Source organism: Petaurus breviceps, unplaced genomic scaffold (assembly GCF_028583685.1).
Source record: "Petaurus breviceps papuanus isolate PSGF00001 unplaced genomic scaffold, PetGlider_PUasm1.0 90734, whole genome shotgun sequence".
NCBI classification, from domain to species: Eukaryota; Metazoa; Chordata; class Mammalia; order Diprotodontia; family Petauridae; genus Petaurus; species Petaurus breviceps.
The window spans coordinates 3,610,811-3,634,080 of record NW_027187327.1 but is presented as its reverse complement, the minus strand read 5'-3'; the positions used below and the strand labels follow the sequence as shown (position 1 = coordinate 3,634,080).

At 36.4% G+C, this 23,270-nt stretch overlaps 1 protein-coding gene across 6 annotated transcripts in view; it reads left to right on the top strand.

Moving 5' to 3' along the window:
- The window catches only part of BCKDHB (branched chain keto acid dehydrogenase E1 subunit beta), a 274,508-nt gene that overhangs the window by 60,203 nt on the left and 191,035 nt on the right, over positions 1–23,270 (top strand). For 3 of the 6 annotated variants that reach the window (XM_069066957.1, XM_069066955.1, XM_069066956.1), the window contains exons 4-6: positions 1,074–1,207; positions 2,196–2,351; positions 3,742–3,850. In XM_069066957.1, coding sequence (XP_068923058.1) covers positions 1,074–1,207; positions 2,196–2,351; positions 3,742–3,850 — 399 coding nt within the window. Of the gene's footprint in view, positions 1–1,073; positions 1,208–2,195; positions 2,352–3,741; positions 3,851–4,065; positions 8,146–8,193; positions 8,980–10,325; positions 10,379–23,270 lie in introns of those variants that run through there. The other 3 variants (XM_069066959.1, XM_069066960.1, XM_069066958.1) reach the window with 3 other exon arrangements.

The window sequence follows — 23,270 nt, the reverse complement described above, 5'->3', positions numbered from 1 at the left end:
TCTAGTGCAGGGGTGGGGAACCTGCAGCCTCAAGGCCATTACATATGGCCTTCTACGTCCTTGCATGTGGCCTTTTGACAAAGTCCAAGTTTTACAGAACAAATCATTTTATTAAGAGGATCTATTCTATGAAGTTTGGATTCAGCCAAAGTGCCATGCTTGAGGACCCAGAGGGCCATTTGTGGCCTCAGGGCTGCAGGTCCTCCCCCCCCCCCCCCCCAACTAGTGTCTTCCTCTCGATTATTTCTAGTTTATCCCAAATATAGCTTGTTTGTATATAGTTCTTTGCATGTTGTCTATTAGCCAGTGAGTTGCTTATGGACAGGGTCTGTCTTTTTGCTTCTTTAGAAATACCTGTTATGATTCAAATTAGGGTAAACTGAGGCAACAAAGTTCTGAACACATTCGTTTTATTTATTGGTAAGGCTAGCAATTACCAGTAAAGGAGGTCTTTAGCTACTCAACAAGCCAAAAGACCTTGATTAAAGATTGATGGGTCATTTTTACAGATAAAAGGAGTATCCAAATTAAAAAAAGAAGGCAGCATCATAAATAGGGAAAACAATAGGATTGGTTATAAAGCCTGAAACATTGTAGGCATAGGGAGAAGATGGAACAGAAATACACCGCTAGTGGCCCCTCCTTCTATCTTGTGACTAGAAAATTCTGATTGATTTAGTCCACCTGCAAGAATAACTCTTGGTATATAGGTAACAGATTTTCTCTACTTGGTCAAGGACAGCTAGTGGTAAAGAGATAACAAGTTCCTTTTAACACACATATGTGTACATATATGTATTAGGTGCTTACTAATGCTTTTTGATCAATTGATTTACAAAACACTTTCTTCAAAATCATCCTGTGAAGTAATATAGCATGTGTAAGGTCATGTCCTTTTTATGTATGAGGACATTGAAGCTCAAAGAAGTTAGAACTTTTTTAAGGGCTCTGGATGAGTGAAGGTCTGTAGAATTGAGCTTTAGTAAACTTTACTGAATTTCAAACATATTATATCTTGAATTGCACAGGTACCTCAACTTTGGTATATTAAAAGTAACTTTTTCCCCCAAAAGGTAAAGACAGAGTTTTTAATACTCCATTGTGTGAACAAGGAATTGTTGGATTTGGTATTGGAATTGCAGTTAATGGAGCTACTGCCATTGCAGAAATTCAGTTTGCAGATTATATTTTCCCTGCTTTTGATCAGGTAAGTGTAATTTATTATTTTGTTAATAAAGTCTATACAGGGGTAACCTTCAGATTTTAGAGAAGGAATAATTATAATACATTATTCAATTAGGGACAGTTTAAAATTTGTTAGAATATCTAGAAAACTTACAGTTCTTTGGGATGATGAGTGATTTTGAAGGTCCAGGTACTTCCACTGACACATATTAAAAATCCCAATATATCTCATCCTTCTCATGAACTCTTACTCATTTTTTCCCATAAATCCTCACTAGAGAAACTATGCAGTCTGTTAGAGGCCTCTCTCTCTCTCTCTCTCTCTCTCTCTCTCTCTCTCTCTCTCTGTTTACTGATGGATTAGACTTGTTATGTTTGCTTGCATCCAGAGGTCAGTACTAAGAGTAATGGGTGGAAGTTGGAAAGAAACAGATTTTGACTGGATTAAGAACTACTTCCTAACACTTAGAGCTGGTTAAAAGTAGAATGAACTACACAAGGAGTAATGATGTCATATCACTAGAATTTTTCAAGCAGAGTCTAGATGTCACACAAAAGGAATATCAAAGAGTAGATTCCTCCTCAGGTAGAAGTTAGACTAGGTGTCCTCTGAGGTTCCTTTGAATTTTGAGCTGTGGATATTGTGTTATCGATGTCCTGCTTGGGTAGCCCATGAATTTTTTCATTCTTTCTATGTGATTGACCTACTTCTTTGCTCAATTCCACATATCCTAGATAATGTCTTTGAGTCTACCTTTTACACATAAAAAGTGCATTGGTAACATGCATAACTTGTTCATATCTATCATTCTTCATTAAAGTGCAACTCTGATCTTTCTTTGTGGCATAGAAATATGACCCAGGCAGTGATGAACCCAGTGTTTTCTGTCCTCCTAGACCCAGTCTCACCAAGTGATAAATGTGACATTTAAGGCTCAGAAAAGTTTATTTGACATATATATGTAACAGTGGGGCATTAATGACTTATTTTAGCATGTTTTCTTTTTCAGATTGTTAATGAAGCGGCAAAATATCGTTATCGCTCTGGAGATCTCTTTAATTGTGGAGGCCTTACAATAAGAGCCCCTTGGGGTTGTGTGGGCCATGGGGCACTTTATCATTCTCAGTGTCCTGAGGCCTTCTTTGCTCACTGTCCAGGAATAAAGGTAAAGTCACTACATTGACTGTGTTTGATAAGTGTATAATTTTTCTCCCTTTAACTTCTGTTAATTGGAAGTGGTATTATGCTCACCGAGAAAAGGATAGAACAGAAGGTCTTGGACTTGATCTTAATTTAGTTGCTTTTATGAGCCTGAGACCTCAGTTTTGTTAAGGAAACACCACCTGAAATAGCATTAGTTTGACGATATCACAATTCTCATAGAGCGGAAAGGATAAGCTAAAAAACCTTCTTTCTTCCTTAGTACAATTCCACAGATTTTCATTAGCTGTCTACCAGGTTCAAGGCTAGATTTTGGGATTAGAAAGGTAGATGACACAAGGAACTTCTAGTCTAACCAAAGGGATAAACCGAAGTGGATGTGATATAAAGTATGAAGTGATAATGTCAAAGGAAGGGATCCAGATAAAGTCCTATATAAAGCATCATGAGGCAGAAACTATTATTTCTTTCCAGAGATAATTTCTTCCTCATGTGATCCTAGATTGATTTACCCCTCCCCTGCCCCTGTACTGATAAAATCCTTAAGTCTTAAATTTGGGTAGGCAGAACTTTTGCTTGAATATGCTTTCTTATTTTTTCTTTTAGAAGGGAAGGAGAGGGTGCTTAGTTTCCTAGGTGAGATTTTCAGTTAAAGTCAAGAAGTACATTCTTGTAGAGTTAATTTTTGAAGCACCTCAGTGTACCCTTGTCCTCCCACCTTATTAATGTCTTAGTCTCTTCTTTGGATTTTGTGGTACATCAGAGCTGTTATTCATAACTGACTATAGATGTATTATTAATGTAATTTGGAAACAATAGCTTGTGAAAATAGCCAGATGCTAGGCAATAGTAGCTTTTTGTAACTCAGTAAAATATTATTTCATAGTCATTTGCAACTTAACTTGAATGAATTATCCATCAACCATTATCTCTTGAAATACAAATATGAATTGGCCCTCTTTGAGCTATGCTTGATAAATCTGAGTTCATTAGGATGTATCATGATGTAAGCCTGCTTTCCTTAATTGTTTCAAAACTTAGATTCAAGTTGTAAAACCATCACATGTCCTCAAGTAACTGTAACATGCCTGGTTAATTGTGTATCATTTGTTTATGTCTCAAACCTTTCTATATCTCATGATTACAAGTATCACAGATGAACTTGATTGGGGAAGAATGCACTTCCATCCCTGATTTTAAAAAAATGCATTTTTGTGCTTACAAATCTCAAATAAGTCATAGTTAATTTTAGCTGAATTTCATATTCTTTTATCCAGTAGATATTGATTCTTTTAAAAGAACATTCCTTTTGATAAATTTGATTTAACCAGTATATGGCAACTTCTAAATTGGTTTTAAAAACCTGTTTGTTTGTTTTTTTTTCAAATTGGCAGATAGTTATACCTAGAAGCCCTTTCCAGGCCAAGGGACTACTTTTGTCATGCATAGAAGACAAAAATCCTTGTATATTTTTTGAACCTAAAATCCTTTACAGGGCAGCAGGTAAATTTTTTTTCTGTATTTTCCTGTTATATGTGTGAGATGCTTGTTAAATATTATTATGCAATCTTTGTATGATGGTTTTTCATCATTAGCTTGATGTTATATTTCCCATAGAGAAAAAATTCTGCTTGTTCTGAACCTTTCTATATTCCTATATAACTTTCTGTGATAATTTAGATAAAATCTAATGACTCATTTTTGTTTTTTTTTTAAAGCTCATACTTCTCCTACTGATTCATCAGATTTTTCCCGGTGGCAGCATAGTGTAGAGGAAAGAACAAAAGTCTGGGAGTCTGTTGGTACTTCCTGTCCCAGTTTTGCCATTAATTAGCTGTGTGACTCATATCATTTAACTTTTCTGTGCCTTAGTTTCCTTACTTGTAAAATGAGTTGTTGTTGAACTGACATGATTTCAAAGGTCCTTTCCAGATAAAAAAATTCTGTGATCTGGAATAAATTCATGCTTGATTGAATGCTAATCTTTCAAATACAAGCTATCAAAATGTAACAGTTTTCTTTAACAATATAGAATACAAAATCAAGTCTTTGAAGATTGTTCAATATTAGAAATAACAAAATTTACATGTGAAATTGACATAACCCATTGCAACTTAAATTTTGCCTTAAATACATAATGGAATTAATGGATGACTTAAAAACTCATGAGAAAGTTGCTTATTGAATGTAACATAGCATATTTATGTTTCTCTGAAAACTAAAAGAGGCCATAATTTTAAGATTCTAGTTTACAAATTCCTTTTGTAGGTGATGATTTTTTGGGGGGGAGAATAGATTTAGTAAGTATTTTATTTAGGGTCTCAATTTACAAAGTGCCCCCAACTGACATTAATCATTCAATCATTAAGTCTTTATTAAATGTCTGTTACAGATCAGGCACTATTGATAGGCACTACAGATGTAAAGAAAAAGAGAAGCAATCATTTCTCTCAAGAAGTTTGATTTTTTATCAGAAGAGCCATGCATGTATATCAATATATATAAAATAAGTAAATACAATGTAGTTTTTTGGGTAGAGCACTAGTATCCAAAGGAGATCAGGAAGGGTTTCACATAGGAGATGGATGGCGCTTCAGCTAACATTTGACGGAAACTTGAGATTCTAACAGGGAAAGGTGATGTGGGAGAGCATTCTAAGCCTGGGAAGTGGCCATTGAAAAAGCATGAAGACAGAAGTTGGAATATGGTACAAGAATAATAGCAAGAGGTCTACTCTGATTGAACCATGTAGTGTGTGTGTGGGGTGAGTAATATATAGTGATGTTGGAGAGGTAGGTTGGTTTTGGAGTGTGAAAGTCTTTGTAAGCCAAATGGAGCTCTTAAAGGAAATAAGGAACCATTGACATTTATTAAGTAGAGGGATGATATGGAAACTCACTTTAACAAAAACATGGAGGATGGATTAAAGTGGGGAGAGAAATAAAGTTGGTAGACCAATTAGGAGATTGTTGCAATAGTCCTGACAAGAGGGGATAAGGACCTAAACTAGGGTTGTGGGCATGTGAGTATAAAGAAGGGGAAAGATGTGAGAGGTATTGTTTAAATGACATTCGCCTCCTTGCTATTCCTTAAACAAGATACTTCATCTGCTGATACTAGGCATTTTTACTGACTGTCTCCCATGCATGGAATGCTCTCCATCCTCTACCTCCTGGCTTCCTTAACTTCCTTCGAATTCCAGCTAAAATCCCACCTTTTCCAGGATGCTTTTTCTGATCCTTCTTAATTCTAGTGCCTTTGCTCAGCTAATTATTTCCATAAATCCTGTGTGTAGCTTGCTTGTGCATAGTTATTTGCACATTGTTTCCCCTTTTAGTGAGCTCTTTGAAAGCAAGGACTTTTATCTTTCTTTGTATCCCCAGTGCTTAGCATAGTACCAGATACCTAGAAGGTACTTAATGCATGTTTATTGACTAATTAATTAAAAATTACAAGATTTGGCAGCTGATTGAATATGTGAGGTGAGAGAGAATGGAGAGTCCCTGAAAATGAGGTTACAAACTTGGGTTCCTGGAAGAATGGTAGTGACCCTGATAGAAATATGGAAGTTCAAGAAGAAGACTGGGCTTGATGGGGTATGGATAATGAGTTCAGTTTGGAAATGTTGAGTTTGAAATATCTATGGGTCATCCAGTTTGAAATGTCTAATAGTCTATTGGAGATTCAGGGCTAGAGCTCAGCAGAAAGACTAGGACAACATATGGATCTAGGAGTTAGGGGTGGTGAGGAGGTCATCTAATGAGAGAGTACAGAGAAAAGAGATGTCATTCTGGGACATAGAGCTTTGATGTATATCTACAATTAATAGACATTATATAGATGGTGAACCATAAAAGCATACCTTAGTAGCAATCAGATAGGTAGAGGAAGAACAGTACCACAAAACTCCAGAGAAGATAAAGTATCCAAGAAGGAAATGTGGACATCAGTGTCAGATGCTATAGAAAGTTAAGAAGTATGAAGACTCAGAAAAGACCATGATATTTTTCAGTTGAAGAGACTATAACTTTCAACAAAGTAATTTCAGCTAACTGATAAAGTTGGAAACCGGGTTATAGAGAAGGGAGTGAGAAGAGAAGTAGAGACAGAAAGTTCATGTAATAATCCAATCAAATGCAGCAAACCTTTATTAAGCACCTACTATATGCTAGGCACCCTGTTAAAGTGCTGGGGATACAATTCATGAAAAGAAAGACAATTCTTACCCTCAAAGAGCTTATAATTTAAAGGTGGAGAGAGCACACGAAAGGAAGCTGGAAAGGGGGGCAGGAGGTAATAGTACAGTGAGTGTATTTTGTTCTGTGGAATTGAAACCAGGCAGGATAGCAAATGCAAAATGGAGTGGTCTGAGAGTCCAGTTTCTACCCTCTATACAGGAAGTATTGGGAGGAGTTTGGTATTCTGCCCTCCAGACTTCCAGTCAAATTAGAGAGGATCCTGAGGGAGGTAGTATCAGTCAAGAAGTTAGCCATGTGATGGTGAGTTTAGAAGTAATAAGCTTATCTTGGGAGGAGCATCTTGTTCCATGGAGTTGAAACCAGGCAGGGCAGCAGATGCAAAGTGGAATCATAATCATGTTGGGGTTTAACATTTAATCTTGGAAATCACAAAAAACAGGGAAGAAATAAAAAAAAGAATTATCACAACTCATTTATTGGGAAAACCAAAAATTTAAAAGAAATGGATACTTAGAAAAATATAAAACACCCCAATCAATAGATCATGAAATAATTATCCTAAGTAGCAAAATCTTTGAAAATGAACTTGATCAACCATAAAGGAGCTACCAAAAGGGGGAAAACACCCTGGTACAGATGAATCTATAGAAGAATTTTTTTTTAAGGCATAAAGAGCAATCAATACCTATGCTTACATATTATTTTCAAAATTGAAGAAAGAAAATGTTATATCAGGTTGGGTTTTTTGTTTTCTTTTTGGTATGGGAGAAGTGTGGTTCTTAATATCTGAATCAAGAAGGGGTAAATCAAAGAAAGAGAGCTCTAATTAATTATTACTGATGGGGGTGGCCAGGTAGCACAGCAAGTAAGAGCACCGGCTCCAGTGTTGAGAAGACCTGGAGATCGAATCCCGGGCTCAGACACTTAGCACCCACCCAGAAACACCTGGCAGTGTAACCTTGAGCAAGTTACTTAACCCCGATTGCTTAGGGGCGGCCAGGTGGCTCAGCAAGTAAGAGCACTGGCTCCAGTGTCGGGATGACCTGGATCAAATCCGGCCTCAGATACTCAGCACCACACCCAGAAATAACTGGCCGTGTAACCTTGAGCAAGTTACTTAACCCCAATTGCTTAAAAAAAAAAATTATTACTGATGAATATTGATGCAGAAATCTTAAAGAAATCCTAACAAGAAGACTGTAGTAATGTATTAAAAATTATTCAATATTACCAAGTTTTAGAGGTTCTTCTTTTGGGGAAGATGGAAAGAGATGGATCTATAGGTTAGTCAGTGTGATAGTAATGGCAATTAAAGATTCCCCTATATTGGCTTGGTTTTTCAAATTGATTGTATTAAAACCCAGAGCTTGTTAATCCCACCTGTGGGATGGACTTGTTGATGTGAAAAGAAAGTCCTGAACTGGGAGGAGCTGGTGACGTAGATTTGGAGAGACAGGAGGGAGGCAGAAGATCTTTTTTTTGGAAGCGGCACCCACGTGGAGGCAGAGAGAGACTGAGAAGGATTGCTGAGAGCCACTTTGAATCGCCCTGGACTTTTGAGACCTGCCCCCCAGAGCTGCCAAGGACTGAGGAGACATGGCTGTTTTGCTGGTACTTTATCTGTCTGTTTTGATGTTGTTTTGCCAGATTTGTCCACTGGTGAAAGACAGTCCTTTTGTTGAAGAAGTTCTGGAACCTGGCTGTTGGCTAAGAAGCCCTGAGACTGTCCTGCAGACAGAGAGTGAATACTGTCCACTGGTGAAGGACAGTGCTGTTGTTGCAGGGGTCTCGAGACTGTCCTGCAGACAGTGAATACTGTCCACTGGTGAAGGGCAGTGCTGTTGTTGCAGGGGTCTGGGAACCTTTCTATTGGTTCAGAAGCCCTGAAGAAGGATTTTCTTGTTGTATGTTTACAGAAATCCTGGGAGAGGGTTTTGCTAATGTCTTCAGGGGTTCTAGGACTGTTCTGCAGACAGAGGATGAATTAATGAAGAGACTGGCAATGTATCTTGTGGCCTTGTCTCCCCAGGAACTAAGATTGCTGAGAACTTGCCTCTTGTCAAGATGAAGAAAAGACCTCCATTTGGGTATTAAGTGCTGTGTTTAAACTTGATGTAACTCTGGGGTAGATTCAATTGAGATCCAGGGGTGGGGAACTTTTGACCTTTTAGGTGCTCTGTGATTGACAAATGAAGGTACTTTACTTATGTTTGGAAACTAATCTCCATTTGAGAAGAGGGGCTTTGTGGTGGACTAAATGAAGGTATAGCCTAGGGGTGGAGAAGTATTTAGACCAGGAACTTTGTAATTGATTGAGTGATTGGTAGGTCCTGGGGTGGGGTAGTCCTTGGAGATTATTTAATCACATTTAGTAAATGCTGTATTTGGAATGATGTCATGTTTTGATCTTCTCTGTTCTTGGTTGGTCACTGAATAAAATGGAGAGCACCTATGCTGGTATTTTGAACCTGGGAAGTTGCCTTTCTTTGGGTATTACATTACAGTCAGTCAGTCAGTCAGTCAGAGTCTGAGGATAATAGGAAGGAAAAAAGAATTTATTTGTATCTAATATGTGTCCAGCACTGTGTTAAGTGCTTTGTAAATATCTCTTATGATCCTTGTGAAGTAGGTGCTATTATTTTCCCCATTTTGCAATTGAAGAAATTGAGGTTAAGTGACTTGTCCCCTGTCACAAAGCTAAAGTGTCTGAGGCTAGATTTGAATTCTGGTCTTCCTGATTCCAGGCCCATGGTTCTATCCACTGTAGCACTTGGCTGCTTCAACAGGAAAAGGGCCCCACTAGTTCAGGGTAGCTTCTCAGTGTGACCAGAGACTGCCTAGGTCACATATAGTTTGTAAGGCGATGTTTGGAGGCAACAACTTTGCATTCCAGCCAAATCAGATTACTAGTGATTCCCCCAAACTCAGCTTTCTGTTTTTGGTCAGACAGCTTGCTACAACTTGTCACCTGTATTTAGAATACAGTCTCAATCTTTGTCTTTCTTCAAATTCAGCTCAGGTTTAATTTCCTGCTATCTGCTTCCAGAGTTACCTTCTTTTTTATATGTGTGACTGGCAGTCATAGCACCTTGTATATGATATACATCTAATCACTATTGAATTGAATTTCATTTAAAAGGACCTAAAATAATATTATATATAAATTATATTATATATGCATATGTTATTGTTAGGAAAAGTGGCATTCTCTCTAGCTTCATTTTAAAACTAGGATAGGGTTTTTTATGAGGGATTTTCTCATTGGCATCAACCCTATCAAGGGGATTTCAGAATGAAGGATATCCTTGAGGAATCTGGTATATATCTAAGCCTAGGAGAAAGCCTGGAAGGCTTCAATCCTTGGAGAGTACTGGTTTATTAGTAAAGTATTGCAGGTTTGCTGAAATTTTAGCATTAGAGACCCATTTGATTAGGTTATCAAACTATCCCCAAAATGTACAATAGCTGTCGGAAAATTAGAACATTTTTATTTATTTATATCTTTGTGTAAATTAGTTTAGTCAAGTGAAACTTAAATCCAAGTGTTCCTGACTCCAAATCCAATGCTTTCTATGCTAGTGGTATCAGTCTTAAATAGAATTGGGCCACCAAACCAAATATAAGCATCCTTGTTACATGGTGACTTAGAAAGCCACATATTAATATTATCTATTTTCTATTGTATTTTTATTTATTTTGTTGAATATTTCCCAGTTACTTTAATGGGCTCAACTGCAGACTGTAATGGACCACATGTTTTACTCTTGTGCCCTCTGTAGCTTCTTTATCAGGTGTCTTGAAAGAATCGGAAATTTGATGGCAGGTGTGGAGGGGAAGAAGACAAAGAATCAAGACCATTTTTGGATAATGGAATACTTCCCCAGAAGACCAAACTCATTCAGAATGCTGAAACTTAGTTTTAGCCAATGAGCAGTGGACTCATGGGGACAAAGGAAAAGGAGTTGAATAAGTATTTCACACAGTATCAATGAAAATTAATCTTAATGAAAGGGGGAAAAAATGAAGCACTCCATTTAGAAAATAAAATATGGATGGTCCAAGTATTTCTTTAATGAGAGATTATATCTTTACATTTGATACAGAGAATATTTATTGTACATTTTAATGTCACACAAGTTGTAGCAGAAACTGCAGAAAAGTTGGATTTTTTTTGTTCTTTCCAAACTTTTTATTTATGTCACCATTGTACATTTGCTGAGTGAATAGTAGTCATATTTGTTCACAGTCTTAGGGTTAGATTTCTCTAGTTTGGCTCTTTTGTGAAGGAAAAAATATTTTAAGTAATATACTTTCTGTAGTTACCCATATGAAATGTACAAAAATTAAAAATGAGAATTGTTACCATGTGATTTAGATTTAACAATAGAGTGACAATTTTTAAATATATTGTGATGCTGAAAATATAATTTGATGCCTGTTTACCTAAAAAGGTCAAAGGTTTGTTTTGAAAATATTTAGGTGACAAGAAGTTAGTTTTTATTTAAAAGTTGTTTGTATAGTGGGAAGCATAGAAAATGGTTGTGAATCAATGGAGAAAATGAGTCAGCATGACATTATCAGAAGTAGGCATCTTGTGGAGAAGCTATTTTGATATGTCTTTTGACCTTTTCACTTTCATTTAATTGAACAAATATGACATCAGTGATGGAGCAGTAAATCTGACTTTCATCAGTGGTTGTTATAGTAGCAAAGTAGGTATGACTAAAAGCCTTCTTCAGCCTTCTTTCTGGCATTCAAATTACTCTTTCAGGCAGGTATATTAATAGTCCCAAGGATGTTTTGCAGGAAATATATTAATTATACATAAATTCTTATGTTCTGAAAAGAATCAAAGCATTACATAGCTTTGTTACATAGCTTTTATAATGCTACCAGACATAAGAAAACAATATTTAAGTTTAAAAATATCATTACACCTACAGTGAGTGGTGGGGAAATAGCTTCTTAGATTATTTGAATCTGATAGTTTGATATCATTGAATGTACTTTATTACTTCAATAAAAACTAGGAAATTTAATATTAGTGATAGTCCTGTGGGAAATAAGTGGGTTATCCAAAATAGATAATTTAAATCACTCATGAACTTTTTCAGTTTCTTTTCTGCTGTAGACCTTGTTTGTTAGCGTGTGTGTGTATTTGTCATTGAGCCACATGTACCTTGTCTGGAAAAATATGTGATCAAATTTGAAAATTTAATGAGGAGTTAAAAACAATAGTAGAGAGAAGTCTGTCATTGTTCCTTTTCTTACTCTTAAATTTAAAATACTGAGAAAAGTAAGTTGTTTTTGCCTAAGGTCAGACAGATTACCACATATATTTAAAACCTGTTAATGTCTATCATTTACCTATTTTCTAATTATTAACCTCAGAAGCTATTGTTCAGTGAAAAGCAAAATACGGGAAAGTCCCAAGTTAAGATGACAGTTAGTAATTGTAACCTTTATTGAGGTAGGAAATTGCACAATTTACAACACAAGCCATTTGGAAGGAGAATTGTGGGTTTTTTTTTTTTAGTTAAATGTTGGAAATTAGCCAACCAATATTGGTAATTTTACTAGTTTAATCTTATCAAAGACTAAGTTTAGGAAAATTGATTACTATAAGTAATTCTTATTAGAATAAAGTGTAACTTTTTGAAGGCTTTGGGGAAGGAAAAAATGGGTATATCTGTTGACCTGGGCATAAGCAAACAGTTGAAAGTATGGGATACTGTTTGACTAACCTGTGATCACAAAGTCATGAACTTATATTTGATAGCTGGAGAGGACAAGAATTTGTTGATTTAAAAATTTTTTTTTTTGCAACAGATGCTTGATGGATGTTTAATATAATAAGGCTCCTTTTTTTGAGGAGCCTTTCCCCCACTAATAAATGGAATATTACATTTACTACTACTATGATACCTCATCAGAGCATGATAGTGAACTTGATTTCTTAAAGGCTATGCAAGAGGAATATAAACTCTGGAAGTTTTCATAAAATTTGGAAAAAATTAGTATTGACTTAAGACTAAATCTGCTTGGTTAGGAGAGACTCATCATCACCAGGTGATGGTTAAACTCATTTGAAACCCATTAATATGGAAAAGTTGTAATCAACATTGGTGTAGGCCATACCTACACTGAAGATATCATGTGTCTTTTTAAATGTTGAAGTGCTGCTACTAGTTATATTATCATATTTCTGTGTCTAACTCATCTCTACTCCTTTAGCTCCTGATGTTAGGGCTAGCTAACAAGGCTATATACATATAGAAGTAGTAGTATCTGTTTCTGTCAGAACATGTCTCTGTCTGCTACCCCAAAATTGATTGTCCTATGTCTTTTATCTATTTTGTAAATTATCTGTAAGGTATTTAATTTCTAGGTTTCTCCTCTGTCATCTGGTTCTCAACTTGTCTTCCTTACCTTGTAAAGCTATTGAAAGAAATGTAAATTTTAATATTGTCATAAACAAAATTATAATTTCTAAGGTAAACTTGTTGCCATAGTAGTATGCTAAAAATACAGATGTACGCAATATAAAAAAAACTGGGCCTGTGATTTCATAGATACAAGGAACTCTCAGAAATTCATTAAAGTCATGCAGATGGGCATGTGTTCTACAACTTGCAGTCTTAGAGAGTTATCTGGAGTACTAAGAGGTTAATTGACTCACTTAGGATCGGTTACTTATGCAGCATGTGTCAGAAATAGGACTTGAACCTATGTCTTCCTGACAGAATCTGCTCTCTATCTACTGCACCATGGTGCTTCTCATAGGTGGCTTCAAAAACAATGGAATCAACCTTTTGGATTACAGCAGTTATCCTTTTAATGTTGACGATAAAAAGCTGACCAGGTAGCTTATTTACACATGGACTTCTCCATCCTTTTAGTTATTGTAGGTAGTCAAGATGGAGTGACATTTGAAGCTTCAGGATTGTAAACAGTTTTCGTGAAAAATGGAGGATGCTAGACAGGTTATTCAGTGGTACTCTATGACTACTCAAGAATCCTCCTGATGAAGCTTCTCTTTTGCAGACCAGATTTTCCTTAATCTCTTGTTTCACTTAGATATTTTAGGATTTTGGGAACAGATACTTCCCAAAGTAAAATGAGTAAATTATTACTAATGCCTCTCCACTGGACATAATTTAGAAGGCAAGAAGTCTATTGTTACTTTTTCCTCACAGGTGCTGCACTCTGGTGGGCAAATTCCACTATCTGTAGATCATTTTAGAAGACAGGGAGTCCTTGTATGAATTTTAGAAGTTTAATTTCTATTAGCTTAATGGGAACTGCCTGCCTACCACCAGCATTCCTGCAGAGCTCATAAGCTAAGTGGGTATGCTTTCTACCCTCCCCTTCCCCTAGGGCACTGTGATATAATTCTACATTTTATTAGTTGAAAACAATGGAGTAGCAATTATTATGGATTTTATATGGCAAAGTATCTAATAGGACCTAGGAAGGATATTGTTGGAACTGGCTCTTTAATGCTTTACTAATGACCTGGAATAAGGAATAAGTAATGAATAAACTTACATGTGAAACTATAGATAGATATCACAAACTCTCTTGGTAAAGGAAATAATAGAAGGGGCTATGAGAGAAAAAATAATAGAAAAAGGCCAAATAAGGTACATGAGTACTTTGTGGGAGAGGATTCAGTTTAAATTTTAGCAAATTAATGAATGGAAAAAAATTGAAGAACAATTTGAAAGCCAATTAGCTGAAATGCAGGATTGAGCATGTTAACAATGTCTTAAAAACATAAAAGAGACTATCAGACATATAATCACAAAAGACATAGGTCTATTCTTTAGAGAGCAAAGGATAGCAAATGAATAGCCTGGGTACTATACTGTTAAACACATAATGGTAAGAGACCTAGAGGAAGACTCCCATCTCATTGGATGGACCCCCTAAATAGAATTTATGGGAAAACATGGGCAAGAATCTCACTAAGCAAGTATGGATGTGTTGGAGGGCGTACTCACATGAATGTTAGCATTGAACTCTCTCTCTCTGTCTCTCTCTCTCTCCTTCCCTTCCTCCTTCCTTCCCTCGCTCCTTTACTCCCCATTCCTCCCTCCCTCCACCATTTTCATGGAGTGAGGTAACTCAGGTCAACTAAGAAAGAGAATACTACATCTCACCCAAAAGGAAATTTCCCAAGTCTCTAGTATAGTGGGGATAGGGACATGATGGGGTCTGCTAGGTCTTCTCATGTCAGCTTCTTCACAGAGTCTTTTCCTTCAGCAGCCTGAAGTGATTTGAACTCTTTCATCTTTCTAAAAGCTAGAAGCACTTCAAGTGACTGTCATGCCCAAAGTCTGACGAGAATGAAGATCCCAAAAATACTCAAAGCAGTTCCAGAGGGACCTCCAGAGAGCTCTCCTCTTTCCTACTCTCACTAATCCTAAAGTAGAAGAGAGGCCAGGAGGTGTGTGATATTGGGGTAAAGAGATGAAATAGAAACTGGGGAGACCTGCATCTGAATTCCCAGTCCCACACTTGCTAACCGTATGACCAAATCACATTCTCTGAATTTTGATTTCTTCATTTGTAAAATGGGACTTGATAACTCTCTTTTATAGAGTTGTTTGGGGGAAAGCACTTTATAAGCCTTAGAGTATCACAGAAATGTGGATTATTTTACTTGTGTTGCTGCCTTGTGATACTTGTGAATGCCTATCATTTTTCAATGAAGATTACTTTCTTGATGCCACATAAATCATCTGTTATGCTTGTTCTGTGAATATTTGAATTTTTAAATAATGGGACTACAGCATTTTTAAGTATCAGGTTCCTAATATTTTACCCTAAAATCTCTTTTTTTTCTATTTTGAAGATAGTGAATTATTAACTGATAATTACTTCAACCCTGCATTGCATTCACTTTATCTTGTCTTTTAGTAAAAAAAAAAAGACAGAAAGTCTGAGGTATATCAGTATGTTACTAAGATCTAGAAGGATTAATCTGAGGAAAACCAAATATTCTCTTTAATATTTTTTAACCTAAGGTTATTTGCTAAACTATATATGATTTATTTGAACAAGTATTATTATTTTTAATTATATATGATATTTCCCAGCATATTAGTAAGTATATTGATGCTTGCCATGTTGAACTGGATGCTTTCATATTATGGTATAGTAAATTAGGCTGGTTGGCAAGCATTTTTTCCTTATGACCTCTAATTTCCTATATAGAAAATTAACATTTGAGTGTAATAAAATAACTATATAGCCCTGTTTTCACTGTTTTAACCTTGGAAATAGACATGTCTTTAGGACTATAAAAATTAGTTAGTTGGCAAAATTTGCAATGGCCCCAGCCATGTTTACCAGTGTTACCTCATTCTGTCTGCACTATCTTTTATTACATTTTATTTGCCCAAGCTAAGAGAATATTAGAATGTGCCAATATCGAAACTCCCAATTACTCTCCCTTTTCTCCTTTCCTCTCCTATCAACACATTAAATTTTTTTAACCTATTTTGAAGTAAGGGAGGAAAAAAAATAGTTGAGAGCAGGGACATGGGGTTGCAGATAAATTAATGATACACAGAAAAAAAAACAATAAATATTTTGTGTGTGGAGGAAAATAAATAGATTAGTTTGAGTAGAGTAACAATAAATGAGCTTGGTGACTTCTAGTGCTAAATTTTGAAAAACAAATGTTAAACATTTTTACATGTAAGTGGAAAAAAGATATAAAAAAAGATTCATAAAAGCTGAGGAAATCAAAGATCCTTTAGGGATTTGAGTATCTGTAACAAAACCTTGTTCAAACATTTATACTATGAGGAAAATATACACACCAAATATTTCGTCATTATAAAATATAGTAAGGTTTCCAAGTCCATGCTTCCAAGTTTATTGAAATTTCAAGATCGGATACTACTGTTTCACTCTTAGAATGTTCTGATGTTTTATGTTTACTTTTATTTGTCTTGGATATTACTGTCACATCTTCTGACTTTTTCCTGTATCTTTTTGAAGCCAGAAGTTTTAATTTTTCATGAGCCAAAGGGGTATGCTCCCCAAGTCCTTTGCTTTTCTGGCTTATCAGGCTCTCAGAGAAAGAACAAGAAACACTTTCAGACTGTTTCTTTGAAGAGAATTTTGAAGTACATTCACTCTTTCTGGCACTTTTCTCTGAGGAACATCATCAGTGGATTTCTAGAACTCCAAGAAAGTTTAGATGTATTGATGATTTCCTTTTAAATAGAAAGCAAGAGTAGAGGAGAGGGGTGGCTAGGTGGCGCAGTGAATAGAACACCGGCCCTGGAGTCAGGAGGACTTGAGTTCAAATCCAGCTTCAGACACTTAACACACACAAAAAAACTAGCCATATGATCTTGGGCAAGTCACTTAACCCCAATTGCCCTCCCCCCCAAAAAAAGAGTAGAGGAGAACTTGATTGCAGCGGAAAGAACACTGTATTTGGAATTAGAGGGCCTCTACCCCTTATTAGTTATGTGACCTTGGGGGCAAATTTGTTTTTTCCCCCTAGGACTAAGATTCCACATCTTTAAAATAAGAAGGTTAGAAGATCACCTCTAAGCTTCTTTTTTTTTTTTTTTGCCTTTTGGAGGGCAATTGGGGTTAAGTAACTTGCCCAAGGTTACACGGCTAGTATTTTTGTGTGGGTGTTAACTGTCTCAGGCTGGAACTGAACTCGGGTCCTCCCGACTCCAGGGCCAGCCCTTTACTCACTGCGCCACCTAGCTGCCCCTCTAAGCTTCTTTCTAGTGCTAAATTTGTTCTTTGGCTCTCCTAGAAATGCCACTTTAATTTGATTTAACTATTTTTAGAAAGGGCAGCTAGATGGTCCAGTGGATAGAGTATTGGGCCTGGAGTCAGGAAGACTCACTCATTTTTCTGAGTTCAAATCTGGTAGCAAAAAAAAAAAATTAGAAATCAATAAACAAGCACTAATTAAATACCTACCATGTGCCAGAGTCTTTATTAGGTCCTGAGAATGAGAGACCCCAAATAAATAATCCATTTCCTCAAGGACCTTATCTTCTATTGGACTATATAACATATATGCATATTATAAGGTAATAGGAGTGGGAGGAAGGTCAGGAAAGGTGTTATGTAGGAGGTGTTATTTAAAAACCTGCACTAAACTCCCATGTTGATGCTTCATAATTTTATGGAGGTGGTCCTGGATTCTGGTGTTGTGAGAATTGTCCCTCATGTAGCATGGGGGTATCGTTATATGCTTAAACAAGGCAGAATAGATATCTCTAGCCTCTTCTGCCTCAGCCCTTTCCTAAGGGAGACTTTAATTCCTCCCAGAAGGGAAAGCAGGAGGTTGGGGCTAGAAGCCCTTCTGCTGTCTTTAGAAAAAGGAGATATCAGGCTACAATTACATCTATCTGTTCCCTTTAATATTGTTAGTCTTGAGATGAGGTTTTCAAGTTCAAGCTAACTTTTGAAAACTGGGTTTGTTTTTTTTTTTTTTTGAGAGGGAAGGCAGGGCAATTGGGGTTAAGTGACTTGCCCAAGGTCACATGCCTAGTAAGTGTTACGTGTCTGAGGCTGGATTTGAGGTTCTCCTGACTCCAGGGCTAGGGCTCTATTCACTGTGCCACCTGACTGCTCCTGAACACTGTTGATTATTGGAAAAGAGGACTCCAAATTTATCCAAAATGGTAGCAATCAGAAAGTATACATATGAGAATTTATGCTAGAAAATACAGAGTAAAGGACCTCTCCCATTAGTAATAAGGTGACTCACCTCAACCAAGAGAAAATCCTAAATCTCATTCAGGGTCATTTAAAGTCTCTAGTGTAGCAAGCTGGGGATCTTCATGATAGAGACTGCCAGATACCTTCATATCAGCTTCTTCCCAAAGTCTTATTTTTCATTTAGCAACCTGAAGTGGGATTGATAGCTTTCACGTTCTGTCTTGAATCTGGAAGCCAGCAGTGCCTGAAGTCTGAGGAAACTCAACAATTGGAAAGAAATTTGGAGAAGATGGAAGAACTCAGAAAAAACTGAAGAGACTTATTTGAAGATCTTTCCTTCTCTTGCCAGATCTACCCCACTCCTCATACAGGCATGAATATCGCTCTTTGCCAAAAAGGCCCTGTACCAATGATTTTTGGGACGAGGGTTACACTGGAAAGTCCTGCTAGTAGAATGAAATCTTAAATATGTCCTAGAGCTTTTCCAAATGAAAAGACATTGGGATCTGCTCTGATGGAGCTACTCTACCAATGAAATGACTTATTTTTGAAGCATTTCTGGAATGAAGTAATTCTAGAAATGTGGTTCACTTAATTTTTTTTGAGTGTTTCTTAAGGGCAACAGTGAAGATTAAATTAAAATAAATTAGTTCTCTATTTTCTGAATCTGTTTGATATAAATTTTCATCAGTTTTTCCTTAAATTATTTGATAAAGAATACTTTTTTCCTCCCCTGAAATTGTGATGTTAATAACCACATGGAGGCACCAGAGAGTAACAAAGGTTGCTCCTGCATCATAAAAGAACCGTACAGCAGCTCCTGCATTCCTGCTTCCCATTGCTACCCCTGAAATTATTTCCTCCTGTTGCTATGTTTCAGAATGTTTGCTCATCTGCTCATTTTGTATTTAGGCAGTGGCAGCAGCTGGTGTTTGTGCTCAAGTGGCCACTACTGGATAATGTATTTAGCTCTGTGGCTGAGAGAGTGTTTATGTATACTTTAAGAAACTAGAAGCTTCAAGGTTGAAATATATCCATTTAAAACTTTGACTAAAATCACCATCATGTCAATTTTTGCATCTTAGTCCTTTCTTAAAATCTGTTGACAGTATCCAGTACTTTACTTTGCTAAATTCTGATACCTGATTTATATTCCCTCTTCATTCTCTTGTGTTATTGTTTTTACTTTTAAAATCTTATGCTCATAACCTTTGGGAATAATCTTTAGTCTGGAAGATTATAAACTTGGAAAAATACTGCCATTTACTTCACTGTTCATTTGTTTTAGTGAAGTGATGCCAAGTTAGCTTTGTTTAAGAAAGCATGTTTGTGTGAATGAGCATCAACCAATTCAATTTGCCTAACTTGATCCTTGTTGAAAAGCATAATTGAAAGTGGATTAATTATTTAAGGAAGTCAAGTGTGTAAAAAATGGGGAAAGAGGCCATTGGTGGTTAAACACAGTAGTGGGTTGCTAATTTGCACGGATGTGAAGCTTATTAAAAAGTTATCACAATTTGTATATTATTGAGAAAAAAGGGAAATCTTAGGGCATTTATTAAACAATGCATAATTTGTTTTGACAGGTGTGCTTAATTTTTGGCACTATTAGGAAAATGTAGTAAAGCATATCTTTGATGGATTTTACAAAAACATTATTGTACTGCCATTCCTGACTCAAGGCTAGAAAATGTGATAAATTCATTGTTTTGAAGCATTGTGGAGAGAAATAGTTTAGTTTCATTATAGTGCAGTTTTTCAATGATGTGTTTGCGTATTGTGTCTTGAAAAATTAGTCCCTTGAGTTCTATCATTGGGAAAATACTAGGCCTTCAGTAGTTTTTTGCATAATTTAAAAGAGAAAAATTTATGTATAAATTTGAGCTGGAAGGAGTTTAGTTTTTTAAATTAAGATGAATACTGTGCAATTTACAGTAGCTGCAGGATGGTTTTTGGGTATGTTACTACTGTGTTTCCCCGATAATAAGACACTGTCTTATTAATTTTTTCGGATAGAAAAACACCAGAGGGCTTATTTTCAGGGGAGGACTTATTTTAATGAACATTGACAGCAATTTTAATAAACAGGTAAATGTGAACAAAAAAATGTACCTTTATTCAATAATGAATTCAATAAAGAACAGGATGACGCGCTCACTGCTGCAGCTCTGATTGGATGCAGCTCGGAGCGCGGCGTGCGTTTCACGGGGGGGACAGTGCATACAGAAGGTACTGTAATGTAGCATGTAGCGCAGGGGATCACCTTCACTACAGTAGCAATCTCAATAGGGCTTATTTTCGGGGAAGGGCTTATTTTAGAGGAATCTTACACAGTAAGGGGAGGGCTTATTTTTGGGATAGGTCTTATTATCGGGGAAACACGGATAGTACATATTTCTTTTGTAAAAGGGTAGGCTAATAATAGTTGACACTCTAAAAAGGTGACAACTTAAAAACACTTTCAATATCATGGTAATCTAGAAATTAATTTCTGTTCAGTTACCTAAGTAGGTTGCTTACATATGAGTGTGATAGATGAATTGGACTTTCAAAATGTGCATTTGATAGGTAGATGACTTGAATTAAGGATACTTTAGATGGCAAATGGTATGAAGCTGATAGTAATTGAACCTGGGTCCTTGGACTCTATCTATACATAGTATTTAAATAAATTATAATTATTTAAAAAACCCAACATTTGAATAGCACATTGATTTTCAAGACACTAAGCAAATAATTGTTGAGATTTAGCTTAATCAACAAATGCTCATTAAGCCTCTTCTATGTGTCAAGTATCCCCCTAAGTAATGGTGATACAAAGACAAAAACAGTCCTTGCATTCAAGGAGCTCACAGTCTAATGGAAATGTAAACAACTGTGTACAAACAAGATGTCTGTCTGTCTCTTATTATATTTTATTCATTATTTCATTTGATCCTTGCAATGACTCTGTGGAGTACATAGGATAAAATTAAATTATTTTACAGATTCAGAGACTGAGGTACAAAGTGGCAAAGTGACTTCTGAATAAATATGCTCATGAAGCTAGTCAGTGGCATAGGTGGGACTTAAGCCCATTTTTTTTTTTGGCCCAAGTACAGCACTCTTTGCTATACTGAACTTGTAGGTAGGCATATAAAATAGAGTCAGTGAACAGTTTGTGGTATATGAAAGTAATGGGATACTACTGTACTGTAAGAAAAGATAAGCAGGTGTATTTCAGAAAAACCTGGACTTACATGAACTGATGCTGAGTGAAGTGAGCAGAACCAGGAGAATATTGTACACAGTAACAGTAACACTGTGCAATGTAATTGACTTAGTTCTTCTCAGCAATACAGTGATCCAAGACAACTGCAAAAGATTCATGATGAAAAATGCTATCCGGATCCAGAGAAAGAACTGTGGAGTCTGAATGAAGATCTGCCAAACCCAACATATATAAGCATATTATTTTCACTTTTTTTTGGTAGTTTTTCCCTCTTGCTATGTTTCTTTTTTCACAACATGACTAATGTGGAAATATTTTTCCATGATTGCACATGTATAACCTATATTAGATGGCTTCCTGTCTTGGGGTAGAGGAAGGAGGGACAAAAAATTGGAACTTCAAATTTTTTTTTTCCCTTTTGGAGGGTAATTGGGGTTAAGTAACTTGCCCAAGGTTACAGGGCTAGTTTGTGTGTGTGTGTTAAGTGTCTGAGGCTGGAACCGACTCAGGTCCTCCTGACTCAGGGGCTGGTGCTTTACTCGCTGTGCCACCTAGCTGCCCCAGAACTTAAAATCTTATAAAAGTGCATGCTAAAAATGATCTTCACATGTAATCAGAAAAAATAAAATGCTATTTACAAAAAAGAATGACTTGGCATAAAGCCAGTCATGAAAAGCTCTCCTGAGGACCGCTGCTGTGAATAACTTTAAGGTTCTGATCACATAGTATAGTGAACTCTCTATTCAGCAATAAACTAAAGCAAAACATTCACAACAATATAATGAATGTAATATAACAACTTGTTACTAAGGTGACAACATAGTCTTAAACAGAACATATCATTCAATAAGTCACAATCTCCTCAATCATTATAAAGTACCCATCTAAAGTCTTCTTTCATCTTGATTGGAGGCTGGCTTCCAATAATCCTTAAGGGGTAATCACATTTAAGTCAATCATTCTTAAGGGGTGGTGGAAAGTACAAAGGCCATCCACCCCTAGGTCACAGTAAGTTACATTCATTATCAGTCAGCACGGAATACCCAGGTAGAGGTCCTTTCATCTTAGTTGGAGGCTGACTTCCAAACTCCATGGCTCCTTTTCCACATTCCTAGCTCTTGCCTGGATTCACATGTAGGCAGATCTCTGCTCCTGTTTCACACCTCAGTTTATGGACAGCTCATCCAAGTATCTGTTTCTAGGAAGACAAAGCTTAACAGAGCCGAAACAACATTTATACACATTAAGTTTAACAGAATTACAACAATATTCACACATATTGCTAGCACTATCATCTCAGTTCACTTTCTGTCTGAGAAATCAACACAAATCAACAGACAGAGTGCTTCTGTCTGACAAAGTAACACAATTCAACAGGGAGACACCAACACAGAACAACAGACAGATTGCTGACATCACAAACATCCTCTCTCTTGGTTCTGCTTGGTCCCAGTTCATACTTGAGCTTTTATATGCTCTGCTCCTTCCTGTTCCACCCTTCCTCTTTCAGCAAGTTTCTCCCACTGTGGGCTCCATGTGATGATATTAAGCCTATTAAGGGCAGGGAAAGTTTCTAAACTCCCTTAGGCTTATTAAGGGCAATACAATGTATGCTATTTCCAACAAAGACTTTGATATAATCACAGGGGAGGCTTGAAAAGCACTTGAATAACTGAAACAAGGAGCTAAGTACTACTTTGCTTGCCATTACACTTGGGGGTCTTATGCCCCACAAGTTTCATACATGAAAGAAAAAATCACGGTGATCAGTATTTTAAATAAGAGGAAATTAACCAGAAAAAAA